The 14,042-nt window shown below is 37.7% G+C and overlaps 1 protein-coding gene across 12 annotated transcripts in view; it reads left to right on the top strand.

Moving 5' to 3' along the window:
• Positions 1 to 14,042, top strand: part of LRP1B (LDL receptor related protein 1B) — a 1,327,274-nt gene that overhangs the window by 724,802 nt on the left and 588,430 nt on the right. For all 12 annotated transcript variants that reach the window (XM_073305381.1, XM_073305383.1, XM_073305382.1 and 9 more), the window contains 2 exons: positions 5,797 to 6,016; positions 9,728 to 9,917. In XM_073305381.1, the coding sequence (XP_073161482.1) occupies positions 5,797 to 6,016; positions 9,728 to 9,917 (410 nt within the window). The remainder of the gene's footprint in view (positions 1 to 5,796; positions 6,017 to 9,727; positions 9,918 to 14,042) is intronic.

The raw sequence follows: 14,042 nt of genomic DNA, 5'->3' as shown, positions 1-14,042 counted from the left end.
ATCAACCAAATTTGTATTTTAACACAACCTTTCCTCTCCCCTCCCACAAATCTCAAGTTTGTTATCTTATTGTACATTATAAAAAAGTACTTGGATACACTGGCTTAATAAATCCACAAGACAGATCATTTTAATTGCTGGCAAAATTATACAAAGTTGGCAAAATGACAGAAATGACCTTATGTTGATGCAACATTAATTCAGTGTATCCATGACCCAGTTGGCAAGGCTGTTCTATGAAGTATCACTGGAGTGAGTCATCTAGATAATTCTAGTTTGGCTGAGCTGATTGCTATATTCCTAACACTTGGATTTATTTACATTATCAGTTTTTCATTTCCGAGGTTGTCTTTGGAAGAAGGCAAACTATTATAGGAAGGCTATAATTAGTTTAAGTCATATAGTAGTGATGTAAATTAGACCCCAAATCATTCCAGTACCTGAAATTATTTTGTCAAATTTTCCAGCTCACTGATTTCTATCAGTTAAATATGCAGTACAGGAAGGTATTGCATGAAGATGCATCGTCTGAGAAGGGATAACATACAGTGCTCTTTTCTAATAAAATAAAACACACTTTCATGGTTATACTCCTTTATAAAAGTTGTCCTGAAGGAGAAGGTTTATTATGTCATTTTAATTATCTTCAGAATATTAGACTAGAAGATAAGCACTGCAAAGCAATAACTATAATTTGGCGTTAAAACACATATTAATACATGTCATTCACTTTGGGCATGTTTTGTCGTCTGATGGGAAATAGCTACAAAAAGCCAAAGCATAAAGTTAAAAGAAAAAAAGTAATTGCCTTTTAACAAGTCATAGAAATGTTTGCAAACTATATTGATTTATTGGGCCTTTCAGTAGAGTAAGTAGTATATTGACCTAGTTGTTTGCTTCAGTCCTAGAGAGCTGGTGCACAGGTTTCACTGATTCTGTAGTGAAACTGAATATGGTTCCAGTCAGATTTATAATGCAGTATATAAGCCCAGGGCATTGAATTTGGTTTTGTCCTTTGCATTAAATTAAAGCAATAAAAACCTTCCTTTTCTATTATGAGCTGAAAGAGATAGAAAAGATTGAAGAAAACAGATGTTTACTTCTGTCATTTTTCAAAGCGATTCAAATTATCCTGGCACATTTTTCATTTAATTTCTTACCAATTTGTGATGTAAAATAAAATAGATCAGTGATATTTATTCCATATAGCTGGGTTGAATAAAACGGTTGCCTAGCAGACCAGAGCATCATTTCATACATTTGATGTAATCTAAGAATATGCTAAATAGGTTTGATAACAGAAGTATTGTTAGTGAAACATTTCATAACCCTGCTGGAAATGTAGTGATTTAAGAGCTAAAATTCTTGAGCTTTACTCTTTAAAATACAGGTAAGAATCGTAGACTTGATTCTGATCTCCCATCACTATAAATCAGAAGCAACTCCACTGTAGTTCGTGGAATTTAAAAGACACAAAACTGCTGTGAGATCAGTATCAGCACAAAGCCTAACTGAGTCTTAAAACAATATTCATAAACAGGTAATTAATATTTTTACTAATATAGTCAGAATGGAATTCTGCTGAATTTAAGATCCAAATACCATGGCATAGTTCCTAGAATACCCCTATTTGTGAGATTCCTGTCTTAGTACTTCTGGTATGTGCTTTGTGTAAATCTAAAGAAGCATGGCCAGTATATTAATTCTCTTACTTATATTCAATAGTGCTTATTAAAAAGTTAACATTTGCCAATGGCTACCAAACAGCGATACTGCAGATACCATAATGTTCCCTGTAATTATATACAAATAAAATTATGTTAAAAGAACATAATTAAGGTTGCAGAGTCAAGCACTCAAAAGTTAGGAAATGCCAGAATTCAGGGTGCCTGTGCAACCCCCTTGTGCATATGCATTATGATACCATCTTTAAGTTCATAATGATATACTATTTCTTCCATAAGACCCCTGCCTCATTCAGTGGACAGTGCTCAGTTATTGAGCAGCGGTTCAATATTAGGTTTTCTTCTCATTGTTCATTGTGTGGCCCAATACCTTACTTCACATTATACAAGCCCTGCTATGAAAACAGAGTTATTAATTTCCTCATGGACTTTTCTGTGGCACTCATCACTATTGTATTTGAGTGCTTCACAATCATTAATCAATTTATTTTCACTATACACCCGTGCGAAGAGAGGATAGCATTATCCCCATTTTACAGATTGGAAACTGATGCACAGAGAGATTAAGGTCAAAAGCATCCACTGATTTTGAGTGCCCAATTTGAGACACCTAGAACCTGATTTTTCAGAATACTTAGCATAATAGAACGTTTTGTATGTTCAAGCACATTGACTTCAGTTGCAGCTATGAGTGCTCAGCACATTTTTAAATGGGACCCCAGGGTCTCAAGTCAGACACCCAAAAAATTAGGGACACACACAAAAAGTTTTCTTTAAGTGACTCTCCTACCCTCACATAGGAACTCTGTTAATGAGGGAGGAATAGAATCCCGTTCTTCTGGTCAGTATTCAACTGTCTTAACCAAGAGATCATCCTTTCTCTTCCTCCAATACCTTGCTTCATTCACTGCACACCTTCCAACTTCTTCAGCAAATGAAGGAGCGGTCAACAACCTCCTTTGCTACTGAAATCTGAGAACATCTCCAGAGTAGGTCCATCCTGTGAACTGTAGTATTTGATTATATAATTATGCATATGCACAAGGTGCCAAATTAATGTTTGACAGGTAACCTTAAGTCTAGCATTTCCTAACTTCAGTGCTTGACTTAATAACGTTCTTTTAACATTTTTTCTTTCTTTTGTGAGTGTGTGTGTCCATGTGTGTGTGACATCCGAAGTTCTTAAAAAAGGCAAATTGAAAAATCAGAAATTCTATCATGTTTTTTGCCACCTACATGGTTCACCAACGGGGTTGTACCTTTAGAGTCACCATTCAGACTTCTTCCCCTTGAGCTAATGGAGTAACTGATAGCACTAGTAGGCTGTCATCCTCTATGCGGATCAGTACTACAAAGGGATGGGAAAATTTGCTAGTGGGTGTGAGACATTTGCTGACAGCAGAAGAATGTTTAGACTCAGGAATCTTGGGTTCCACCACAGGAATTGGAGGGTTGAGCACAGACACTTCTGCACATTTCCTGCAAGTGTGATCCCCTTCTGCCCCTTACAACATGTCCCTTTCCCAGTCCTGTCTCTTCCCCCCTTCATCCAAATCCCATTATCTTCACCTAGCTAGTTCCACTATCCACTCCTCAAACCTCTCATCCAGCAAGTTTTAGTCTCCCCCTTCCAGTCCCAGTCGCTTGTCCTGCTCCCAGTTCCAGTTTCCTTGCTCAGCCATTCCCAGTTCTGCCCCTTCCGACTCCTCATCCATTCTGTCTCCCAACCCTGGCCTCCAGTCACCCTCACTGCTTCACCTACATTCTTTATCCCCACAAGCTCACACTCCTAAACTCCCTCCCTCCAATCTCAGTGTGTCTCCTCCCACCTCCTTGTCCCAATCTCTTTGCTCAGCCAATCTCAATTCTCTCTCCTCACCTAAGTTCCTCTTCAGATCCATCTCCCTCACTTCTTTTCCGTCACCCTGCTTGTTCTCAGTCTCAGATGTCCTCTGATTTTTCATTTGATCTTACCCTCTATCCTCTCTGCAGGTCCAGCTTTTGTCTCTTCTGCCTTCAACTCAAGCAGCCTCCTCCTCCTCCAGTCTGCCTGCACCCAATTGTGGGTGAGTGGCATAGAGAGCATGGGAGAAACAGCCTCCTTGCTCTCACTTTAGATATACAGACTCTGCATGACCCACAGCAGCCCAGAGCTGCAGTTTTAGGGAAAGTCTTGCTCAGCCCTGGGCTAGAGCATACTCAGTGCAGACAGAAACTTCGGGCAGTTTAGCTGTTCTCTCCAGAACATGTGTGAACTTCAAGTTTTAAAGGCTTATAATTTGGTCAAATTTGGGTGGATTTTCACAGGGACAACAAAAGGCACGTACGTCCCTGACACACAGGCTACACCATGTCATTTTTCAAGATTCTACTCCAAAGCATGGGAGCAGTAGGGCTTTTCAAAGAAAAGGTTGACAGACATTTTTAACATGGACAAAATATATTTTCCCCTAACCTTGTTCTGAAAAATGGCTGAACTCATGGCAGAAATTTTCCCAAAACATTCAGCATGAGGCAGACATTCAGGATGGAAAATTTCAATCCAAACTGTTTGACAATGTGTTAAGTAACTGAAAACAGGGTCTTACAATGCGAAGTGTCAAGCAACCTTAATAATAGTCAGCCTCATCCTATAATACCTGCGTGATATATTTTGGCAAATGTTCATTTTTTAATTGTAGCCACTTTATAAAACAAAGTAGTTAGTTTTTTTAAAATAGTTCCATACTTATCTATTTTTGTTTGACCAGTCCCAAGTTAAAGGACCTTCAAAGTGTTCAAGAACTGTACATAGTCCATCTTTTTCCCCCAGAAGAAATGATGTTGCAAATTTTTCACCTTTTTTTTTTTCATTTTGCCAAATTTGTGTCCCAGGAGTAAACGGCAGTTATAAGGCACAGTACTGCAAGGTGATGAGCACCGTGATCCCTGCATAGAAAAGCACTTAAGCGCATGCTTCACTTGAAATCCCACTGAAGTGAAAACTACTCAGGTGTTTAAAGTTAAGCATGTGAGTAAGTGCATTTCTGAATTGGGGCCAGGGTGATAAGCACCTTGCCAGATCAAGTCCATATTGTACTACTGAAGATGTTTACATTCAAACAGCAGCTAATTTGTAGAGTCAATCAATAAGAAGGCTCTGATCATTTAATTCCAGCAAAACATATATAAATGAAAACCCTAAAATACTGTTTGAAAATAATCTATTTTATAAAAATACAAACGTGTTTGGTTAAAGGAGTTGTGTGGTAGTAAGGGAGCACTAAGGCACATACTTTGTGCTGCTGCTATTGGAAAAGTATATTAGCTGACTAAAGAAATGTACACAAGTCCCTTGTATTCCAGGAAAGTGGTAAATTCAAGTGAAAAATAAATATGGCCTACAAATATCCTAAATGAAAATGGGAAATATAACCAGTGCAACAAAAGCAGATACATTCAGCAGCCAGTATATGACTGATGGAAACTTAGAGTCTTTGAATACAAATAGACAAAAACAGCCTACGGTTTCTTTTTCTTTCTAACAATCTGTATAAGGTATAAACCAATCACAATATTGTTTTAAGTAAGTCATCAGCTTTTAATATGTGATAGAAGTAGTATTCAAAGTGTCAAGGTCACTTAACCTCCAGTTATTAAACTTGTGTGCAGTTAACTCATCCTATGTGGAGCTTTCAATAGTGTTAAGCAGCAATAGAGAAAAGCAGATATTTTGCATCAAGAAGACAAAATAGACTTGGCCAAATGATCCCAAATCAATTCTGCCCTTTGGAACAAAGTCAATCCAATTCCTGGTCTTAAAAAAAAAATCATAATTGCTGAGATTAAATAAAGTCTCTAGCAGCTCATTAACGGTACTCTGACTTCTCATATCAGTCATCTCACTTTTTAATCACATAATTGATTATATTCTCTGTATATAGAATAGTAGTTTAATGACACTGAACCAGAGGGATTTTTTTTCTTTGCTGTAAATGCTGCTATACATTCATGCAAAAGCCTAAAGCAAACTGCAATCATATGAAGTTACAAACCTTTTGTTGAAGGCCTTCTAAAATATAAATCAGATAGTTCAAATAATATCTGAATGCTTTTATTTATAATTTCATAGCTGGATGTATTGGACGGACTGGGAGGAAGATGAAATAGATGACAGTGTGGGAAGAATCGAGAAGGCATGGATGGATGGCTACAGCCGGCAGATTTTTGTGACATCAAAGATGCTGTGGCCAAATGGTTTAACTCTGGACTATCATACAAATGTATTGTACTGGTGTGATGCCTATTATGATCACATTGAAAGAATATTTTTGAATGGAACTGACAGAAAGGTAAAAGAAAAATGCTGCTGTTTTGTCCACAGGCTTCCGCTTTCACTGAATCATACTGTGTTGTGTTAAAAATATTTTTCAATGTTTTTTCCCCCTCCGCTCCTACAGGGCTGCTGTAAGTAGACCCTGTGGGGTGCCTGGCATAAGCTCCATTGAAAACAGTGCAGTTGGCACTCTATTGTAGGAGAACATGGCATGGCCTGACGTATTTTTCTTAGCTTTAGAAGCAGTGATACAAAGGTGTGTTTTTTCAATCCAGTTTTCCCATGTAGCTGTGAACTGTGGTGTGATTGTGCCACCAGGCTACAGAGACTTCCAGTAGAGACAAATTTAACACAGCTCCTTCTGGCTCTGCCAGCGGGAGCCTTCTATTGGGCTCACCTGATAAAACATTTTTTCATGGACTGCGTAGGTCAGTGCTTGAGACGCTGTTCAATGTGCAGGGGACACACACTAACGAAGTCCAGCCACTGGATTATGGAGCTTGCTTATTGATTTAGCCAGCTTCACCAGCTAGACACATAGATTCTGTGGCCTGAAAGAACCATTATGATCATCTAGTCTGATCTCCTGTGTAGCACAGGCCATAGAACTTCCCCAAAATACTTCCTTGAGCATATCTTTAAAAAAAAATAATCCAGTCTTGATTTAAAAATAGTCAGTGATTAAGAATCCGCTATGACCCTTGGTAAATTGTTCCAGTGGTTAATTACTCTCACCATTAAAAATGTACACCTTATTTCCTATCTGAATTTCTCTAGCTTCAATGTTCAGACCTCCACGATGATGAGTCCCTATTTACAGTTTCTGAGACCTATCAGTTAGCCAGTTTTTAATCTATTTAATGTGTGCCATGTTCATTTTATACCATTCTAGGTTTTTAATCAAAATGTTGTGTGTGGTACCAAATCCAATGCCTTACAGATTTCTAAGTATTATGTTGGCATTATTATCTTTGTCAACCAAACTTGTAATCGCATAAAAAAGAAAGATATCAAGTTAGTGTGATAGAATCTCTTTTCTATAAATCAATGTTGATTTACATTAATTACATTACCCTCCTTTAGTTATTTATTAATTGAGTCCCATTATCTTTCAAGGCTCAATATCAGGCAGACAGGCCTGTGATTACCTGTGTCATCCTGTTTTTAAAAACTGGCAGAACATTAGCTTTCTTCCAGTCTTCTGATACTTCCCCAGTTCTTCAAGACTTATTTAAAATCAACAGTAATGGTCCAGCGAGCTCCTTAAACAAGTGTTGCAAGTCATCTGGACCTGCTGACTTAAAAATGTCTAACTTTAGTAGCTTTTCTTTAACTTCCTCAAGAGATACTAATGGAATGGTAAGAGTGTTATCATCACCATCTGATGAGACTCCGTCATCTGCGTTTTCCCCAAATGCAGAACAGGAATATATATTGAACTCTTCTGCCTTTTCTAAATTATTATTGTTAATTCTACCATTTCCATTTACTTGGAAGTTGTCAGACACAATAAATACTTTGTTATTTTAGAAGTTGCTGGAGGAAGTGGCAGTGACTCAGTGGTCAAGGGCACAACACCCACTTGTGGAAACCTGTTCCAAAGCCTAATAGTTTGTGGTGAAATTCACCTTATCTATCTAAGGATGGAAAAGTGAAATTCAACACATAAAACTGGGAGCAGGGCATTCCCCTCAATAGCCACTGCTTCAGATTATGGGATGGAATAACACACACAGACTGTCTGCACCCTTGAGCAGAGTGTGAGGGCCACAGGATCTACACAATCACAAATCCTGTGATCTCTGGTCTGACCCTTGCTGATTCAACCTTATGTGCTAGCCTACTTGGGACCAGTATGCAGACTCCTACATAGCACGGAGGAGTTGTGGGAACTACCCTTGTGTACATGGTTGCTCCATTGGTGCTTCCTCCTGCATAACCTCATTGTGTTGCTTATGTGATGCCAAAACATTCGTGCATATGCATTTGCTTCAGTTCTGTCTTCTTTGTGCCACTCCAGCAGTGTCAAGGGGTTGGTGACTTGCTCCAACAGTATAGCTAGGGAAGCTCTTTTATGCTTTTTCTCCCTCCCCCAACTCCACCGCCTGCCCCATCACAAAGGACGTGTTGGGGGTAGGGAAAGCATGGTCATAGAGCCTTGCATCCTACCAATCCTGGGTTAACAGAAAAGCTCCTAGGAAGTCATTGCAGCTGGTAAAGATTGGACTTGGTTGTTCTAACTTTTACTGAGGGCTGAATTGGCCTCTGCCCACCACCTAGTTTGGGAGTCTGCAATGGAGCATCTCCCTCTGCAGGCCTTGTTCTGAATATAGCTTGGCTGCACTCAAAGATCTCTCTCATTCTTTTTAAAAGTGTTGTTGATACAATTAAGATTTGGATGAAATGTTTGGTTCTTAAATTGTCATTTGGTAATTACCAGGTACACTTACCTTTTGTGTTTGGTAGTAAGTATTTTAACATTAAATATGGCAGATTATGGACCAAATTCAGAATTGGAGTAAGTAAGTGCATATTCAGCAGACTTACACATTTTCCTTGTGTGCCAGTACAGTGGGGAATTAGAGCGGGTAAAGAAGACTACACAGATCCACCAGTAGGGATGGTTTAAAATTATGTGTTGAAACTGTGTTTTTGAGGAAAATTTAGCTTTTGTAGTTGTGAAAATGAATGCTTGAAAATCCAAATATTTTGATTTGGAAATGCTGCACATGAGAATTGCCCTTTGATAATGCCTTATCTTCCCATTCTTCTCTATTGGTCAGGCTATCCGATGAACTACGTTTTCTATGAAGCTGGATGGCCAGGGACTTCCATGATGCACTGCTTTCCTTCTCCAAGAAGGGAGACAGTGGTGCATCATGGAAAATGTTGCCTGACAAGAGCATTCAGCCGATAGAGGAAAATGAGAGCTTGAGGAACCCAAACTACAATTCTCATGAGGCACTGTAGAGGCATTAACAAAAGGAAATATTTGGGGGTTTGGCCATAAATTTTGGTATTTGAATTTCTGCCAAAAGTCAAAATTTAGTGTTGGAAGTTTAGATTTTTTTTTCATTTTCATCAAAACTTTACAGAGGAAGAAAACCCAAGTTTTTTAACTGCCTCTATATGGGGCAGTCCCTTTTATGTGAGGAGCTGCATTTATCACCAAGGCAGATCTGAGACTGGAGTAGTGGCTGTGAAGTGAATTTTACAGCAACTCTGCAGCCTCTGTACTGGAGATAAGATTTTACACATATTTCCAGTGACTAGGTAATCATGGAAGATGCATTTAATTTGAATGGTTGCCTTATTTCAGGGACCATGATGTGTATTCTCCTCCAACTTCAATAACTCAGTTCCATTTAACAATAGTGAGAGTCATGACTGTGGGTCACTGGAAGAAGATAAATAACTGAGTGATATACCAATGGCACCCATAAAGCCACATGGTAGAACCTCAAAACAAAAAAAGGATATATGTGCATTATCAGAGTAGGGCCTCTGATTTAGAGTGTATTTAAATGTCTGAAAAACATTTGGGATATTGGAATATCAAGTCAATTAGAATCAAACTTTGATTGTACTGTATGTTATGAATAAAATCTCTATGTGTATGGACAGAGTTGCTCATTTCTGAGCTTTCTGTCTTCTCTTCCCAACTCTGACATATATACTAAAACATTTCAATTCTGACCAATATTCAGTTCACATTATTTAATTGCAGGTAGTCTACAATGGGAAGGAGCTGAATCATCCTTTTGGGCTATCACATCATGGAAATTATATTTTCTGGACAGATTATATGAATGGCTCTATTTTTCAGTTGGATCTGATGATGAGGAATGTGACACTACTAAGAAGTGAGAGACCACCTCTCTTTGGGCTTCAGATCTATGATCGCTACAAACAGCAAGGTATTGACAATATGTAACTTCTTTACAAGGTTTCCCACTAAACAATATTTCACAATAGTTATGTATACTGAATATTTTTTTCACGCTTCCTCAATGTTTGGAGGAAAATAGCTGGGTTCAAAACCAATGAAAATACTCATAAATATCTAAAGATATTTCATGAGGTTTCAGCCCCTTATAGGATCTTAAAATTGATCATCTCCTTGCTCCTACCTGCCAACTACATTGACTCACAATATTATACCTAACTGCAGTTATTGGATGTGTGTTTGCACAGTCTTTGTGGATTGCCAGTTTTTCCATACATGAGAAAGGAATCTTGAAATACAATACATAATACATATTTTTTGTTCAATCCATAGTGAAGATATTGTTGTAGCTACCTTTTCTCAATGGCTGGCAAGACCGGAAACATTTTCTGTCTTTTTTTCTTTTGTAATTTTCTTCTCCTTCTCCTTGATCTTTATCGGCTCCACCACAGCACAATTCAGTGGCTCAGTCAGCTGAAGACTGCAATTATGCTTTGCTGTGCTGTATTGATTGACCAGTAGGGGGAGGCATACAGCACAATTTAAACCAGAGGAGAAGTTTTCCTCCTGAAATAAAAGGTCATAGAGAAAGAACATGGATATGGTTCAGATAATGTGATTCCTAGCTCACAGTTTAGTTTATAATTATGTTCAGTGAAGAAATGACTTGGGTTCTCATTACTTGTCTACAAGACAAAGCAGGGATTATTGTAAGAGCAAAATAGAGCAAAATATGAAATACCAACCCAGACATAGATTTAGTTGGAGCTTAAATAGCAGAAACTCAGAACTGAGAACCCCTCCAAAGGATAGTTACAGTATAACAAAATAACAGTATCTGGTATAGTTTTAGATACAAATATGAACTTGTGGAACTGTTTGATCAATACATTGGGAATGTGTGTAATGATCTTCAAAAGAACAGAATCAGACAGGGCTATCATTCTTTGTCTGGAATAAAAGTAGAATAATGCTTCCAGTTTCCATAGAAGATCAAAGTCTCCCACATGGCGGCTCATCTATTTAATCTTTTCTATGAGGCATTCAATATAATTTTCAAGCATAACTGAACCTAAAATGAAATGAAATGCTGTAACATTCATCTATGTGTTAAATGTCTGTATATTATGCCTATTGATTATTATACTATGGCTCTAAAATAAGTCTTGTTCAGCCGCAGATAACATATTAAGTTAGTGACTGTTACAGTTACTGAAACCAGTTACAGGCTGATTGTACCTCTGTCCCTTTACTGGTCTCTCTGAGTATACCCCCCTCAGATGTTAAGCCTCATGCCTTTACCTGTCTTGCAGTGGAATTTCTTAATCTCGATATAATGCCCCATCAAACTCAGTTGCTTCTTATCATGCAGATCTGGCTGGACACCTGCATTTCTTCCTTTGGGGGTTTCTGACCAGTGATATAGTGACCAACAGCCTTCTTAAAGTTAGTATGTGTATTAGAAAATGGAACAAAGTGTTAGAGAAAATGATTTAGAAACAACAAACAGCCTACCAGAACATTTATAGTCTCATCTGATCTTACACTTCACTACAAGCTAAGTTAGATGGGCTTTTCTCTTGAGTTACAGGAAAAGAACAGACTGAATTTACATTCTTTTAGGAAGTCAGGGTGCTCTCAGGACCCTTCCTGATCCTATTTTGTCTTCCAGAAAATATCTCTTCTATTCTGATCCCGCATTTTCTCAAAGCCCCACTGTCCTTGTGTATGCCAGGGCCCAATTACTGTATTGATGAATTATTTTTGTGACAGGACACCAAAGTATGAAGTCGTCTTTATGTCTTAGACTAGTGTTTCCCACTCTGCTGGTGAGGCTATCTAGAAGAGGTCCTATGTGACAACAGCTCCATTGTTTGGCATTTAGACCCATTCAGCCTTAATGGTTTTCAATCACTAGTCGTGTGTGTGTGTGTCTGTGTGTGTGCGCTTAAGTTGTCTTTTCCCCTCTGAGACATTCCACCACACCAATTCAGAAATTCAATCCATAGACCATATTTTGGGATACATTTACTACCAAGTGCCATCACATTTGTCACACAGTGTTCAAGACTATCAGCTTTTGAGTAACTGTCCATCCCTTAGTCCAGGCACTTTTTCAAGTACTTCCAAAGTCATGGACCAAGATGGTTCAAGGCTTTTTCTAGTAATGTAGACTATAAAATTGAACACAGTTACCTAAAATATGGATGGAGTAGATTTTGAGTCAGAATTTCAAAAGAGCTCAATGCTCACAGTTGGAAACAGGGTTTCAAAAGAATTTAGCGCCCAACTACTTACACTGAAAGCAATGCCAATATAGGAGCTATTGTTTGCTGAGCCCTTTTGAAAATGTGGCTCATAATTGTTGCATAGTTCATGGTACATATATGTTGCATGTATGTAATAATATCAATAATTTAAGCAAATAATTACATTAGGTTATTATCAAGATAAAAATACAATTGGATATTTGATGAATTTATTTCTATCTATCCACTTATCTATATCTACCATATAGATGCTATCTGCTGTTTAGCTTACACATCTTTGACTATATTTGACACCATTAGGCTTGTGGTAAGGCACAGGCTAACATAATCATGCAAATATAGAGCTGAAGGAATTGCTCACTAGTTGTAAATACTTCAGTGTACCATTTGAATAAGAGGATTAACCCAATACATATTACATAATAAAACATTTTTATATGTGTACTACAAATTGGATGCAAGGTAACTGTGTCATTATGACTTTAGAACATAGCCCCATTTTTACTGAATTAAAATGGAATCCTGCCCTACTTTGGATCTTATGCAAAATTTCAGCGCAGCAGTTAAAAACTAATGCAAATGTTAGAAACAGGATAATCATTTTAAAAGCAGTAAATGGGGAGGCAACGTCAGAAAATAAAAGCTATCTTGAAAAAGTCTGATTCTTGAAATGCCTGGTAGCTGAACAATAAGGGTCTTGGAAACAGTTCACAGCTGATGCCACAGAACAGACCAATTTCTGCATTGTATTACTGTTTCATGAGAGATTGCCAGCCCAGGAGTCTCTTCAGCAATTCCATTGTCATCCTTTCTTTGAATACTTGCTTAGAATTATTTGATATGTCTTGTCATTTAGGCTACCACTGATTTAATCCCCTATATTTAATCCTCTATATGCATTAACCTTGAAACCTTTAACTTGAATCCGAATCTAGCCATTTACTTTAATTTGGATGTCTGCTTTAGGACACCCCACTGGAATAAAAAGAGCAGGGTTGCAGGCTGAAGTACTTCAGAGCCAGACTGTGTCTTTTGCCTTTCCCCACTGTTTTGTGACTACCCTTTGGGCTGATCACCCTTCTCGTTCAAGTGATTATCTGAGAAACTCACTCTCATATCAAAAATTTTCATGTATTGTTTCTCTTGCATTTTTATAAGCCTTAAAATGGCTGTTTTATTACAGTTTGTATTTGTTTTCATGACTTTTGATATTCTCTTTGATCTCTGTGTTAGTTGGGTTCATTGGTTTGAACAATGAGTGACCCTGTAAAGATTTTGAAAGTCTATTGAGTTAACATTCCTGAGGTTCAGATGCTTATCCAAAATGTGTTCTGTTCTTCTTTTAGCTGGAAATATTATGAGATTAGGTTGTATTCAGCACTTTTCAGTACTTTTGATTTTGGCTGGTGTAGCTGTAAAAATGGAATAGTCTTTCACGCAGTATTTGGATATTTGTCTTTGAGTCCCAAATAAAGCTAGGAGGTTTAGACCTTAAGCTTTCTGAGTGAAGAACTTGTTTTGAAATTGGAGAGACTATCAAATGGAGAGAACAGGGTGGATGAGGCCCAGAAGGTTTAAGTGTACATTATTCTTTTTTTTTTTTACATTAACCAAACATTTTTCAATCCTCAAAACTAGTTTGGTTCATTTTGCTGTTGAGTGACAGTTCTGATAATTTCTGAGGACTTTTGCAATTGTTTATTTAGCATTTTCTATTAAACACACAAGTGAAAACATTATTGCTGGTGTAAGAAGAAAGAAGAATGGAGGGAAAAATATCATTAGGTATAAAACGCTTGGCATTTACATCTTTCTAATCCTTCCAC

Source organism: Lepidochelys kempii, chromosome 11 (assembly GCF_965140265.1).
Source record: "Lepidochelys kempii isolate rLepKem1 chromosome 11, rLepKem1.hap2, whole genome shotgun sequence".
Classification (NCBI taxonomy): Eukaryota; Metazoa; Chordata; order Testudines; family Cheloniidae; genus Lepidochelys; species Lepidochelys kempii.
The sequence above is the reverse complement of the archived record's forward strand: the minus strand, read 5'-3'. Positions and strand labels throughout refer to the sequence as shown.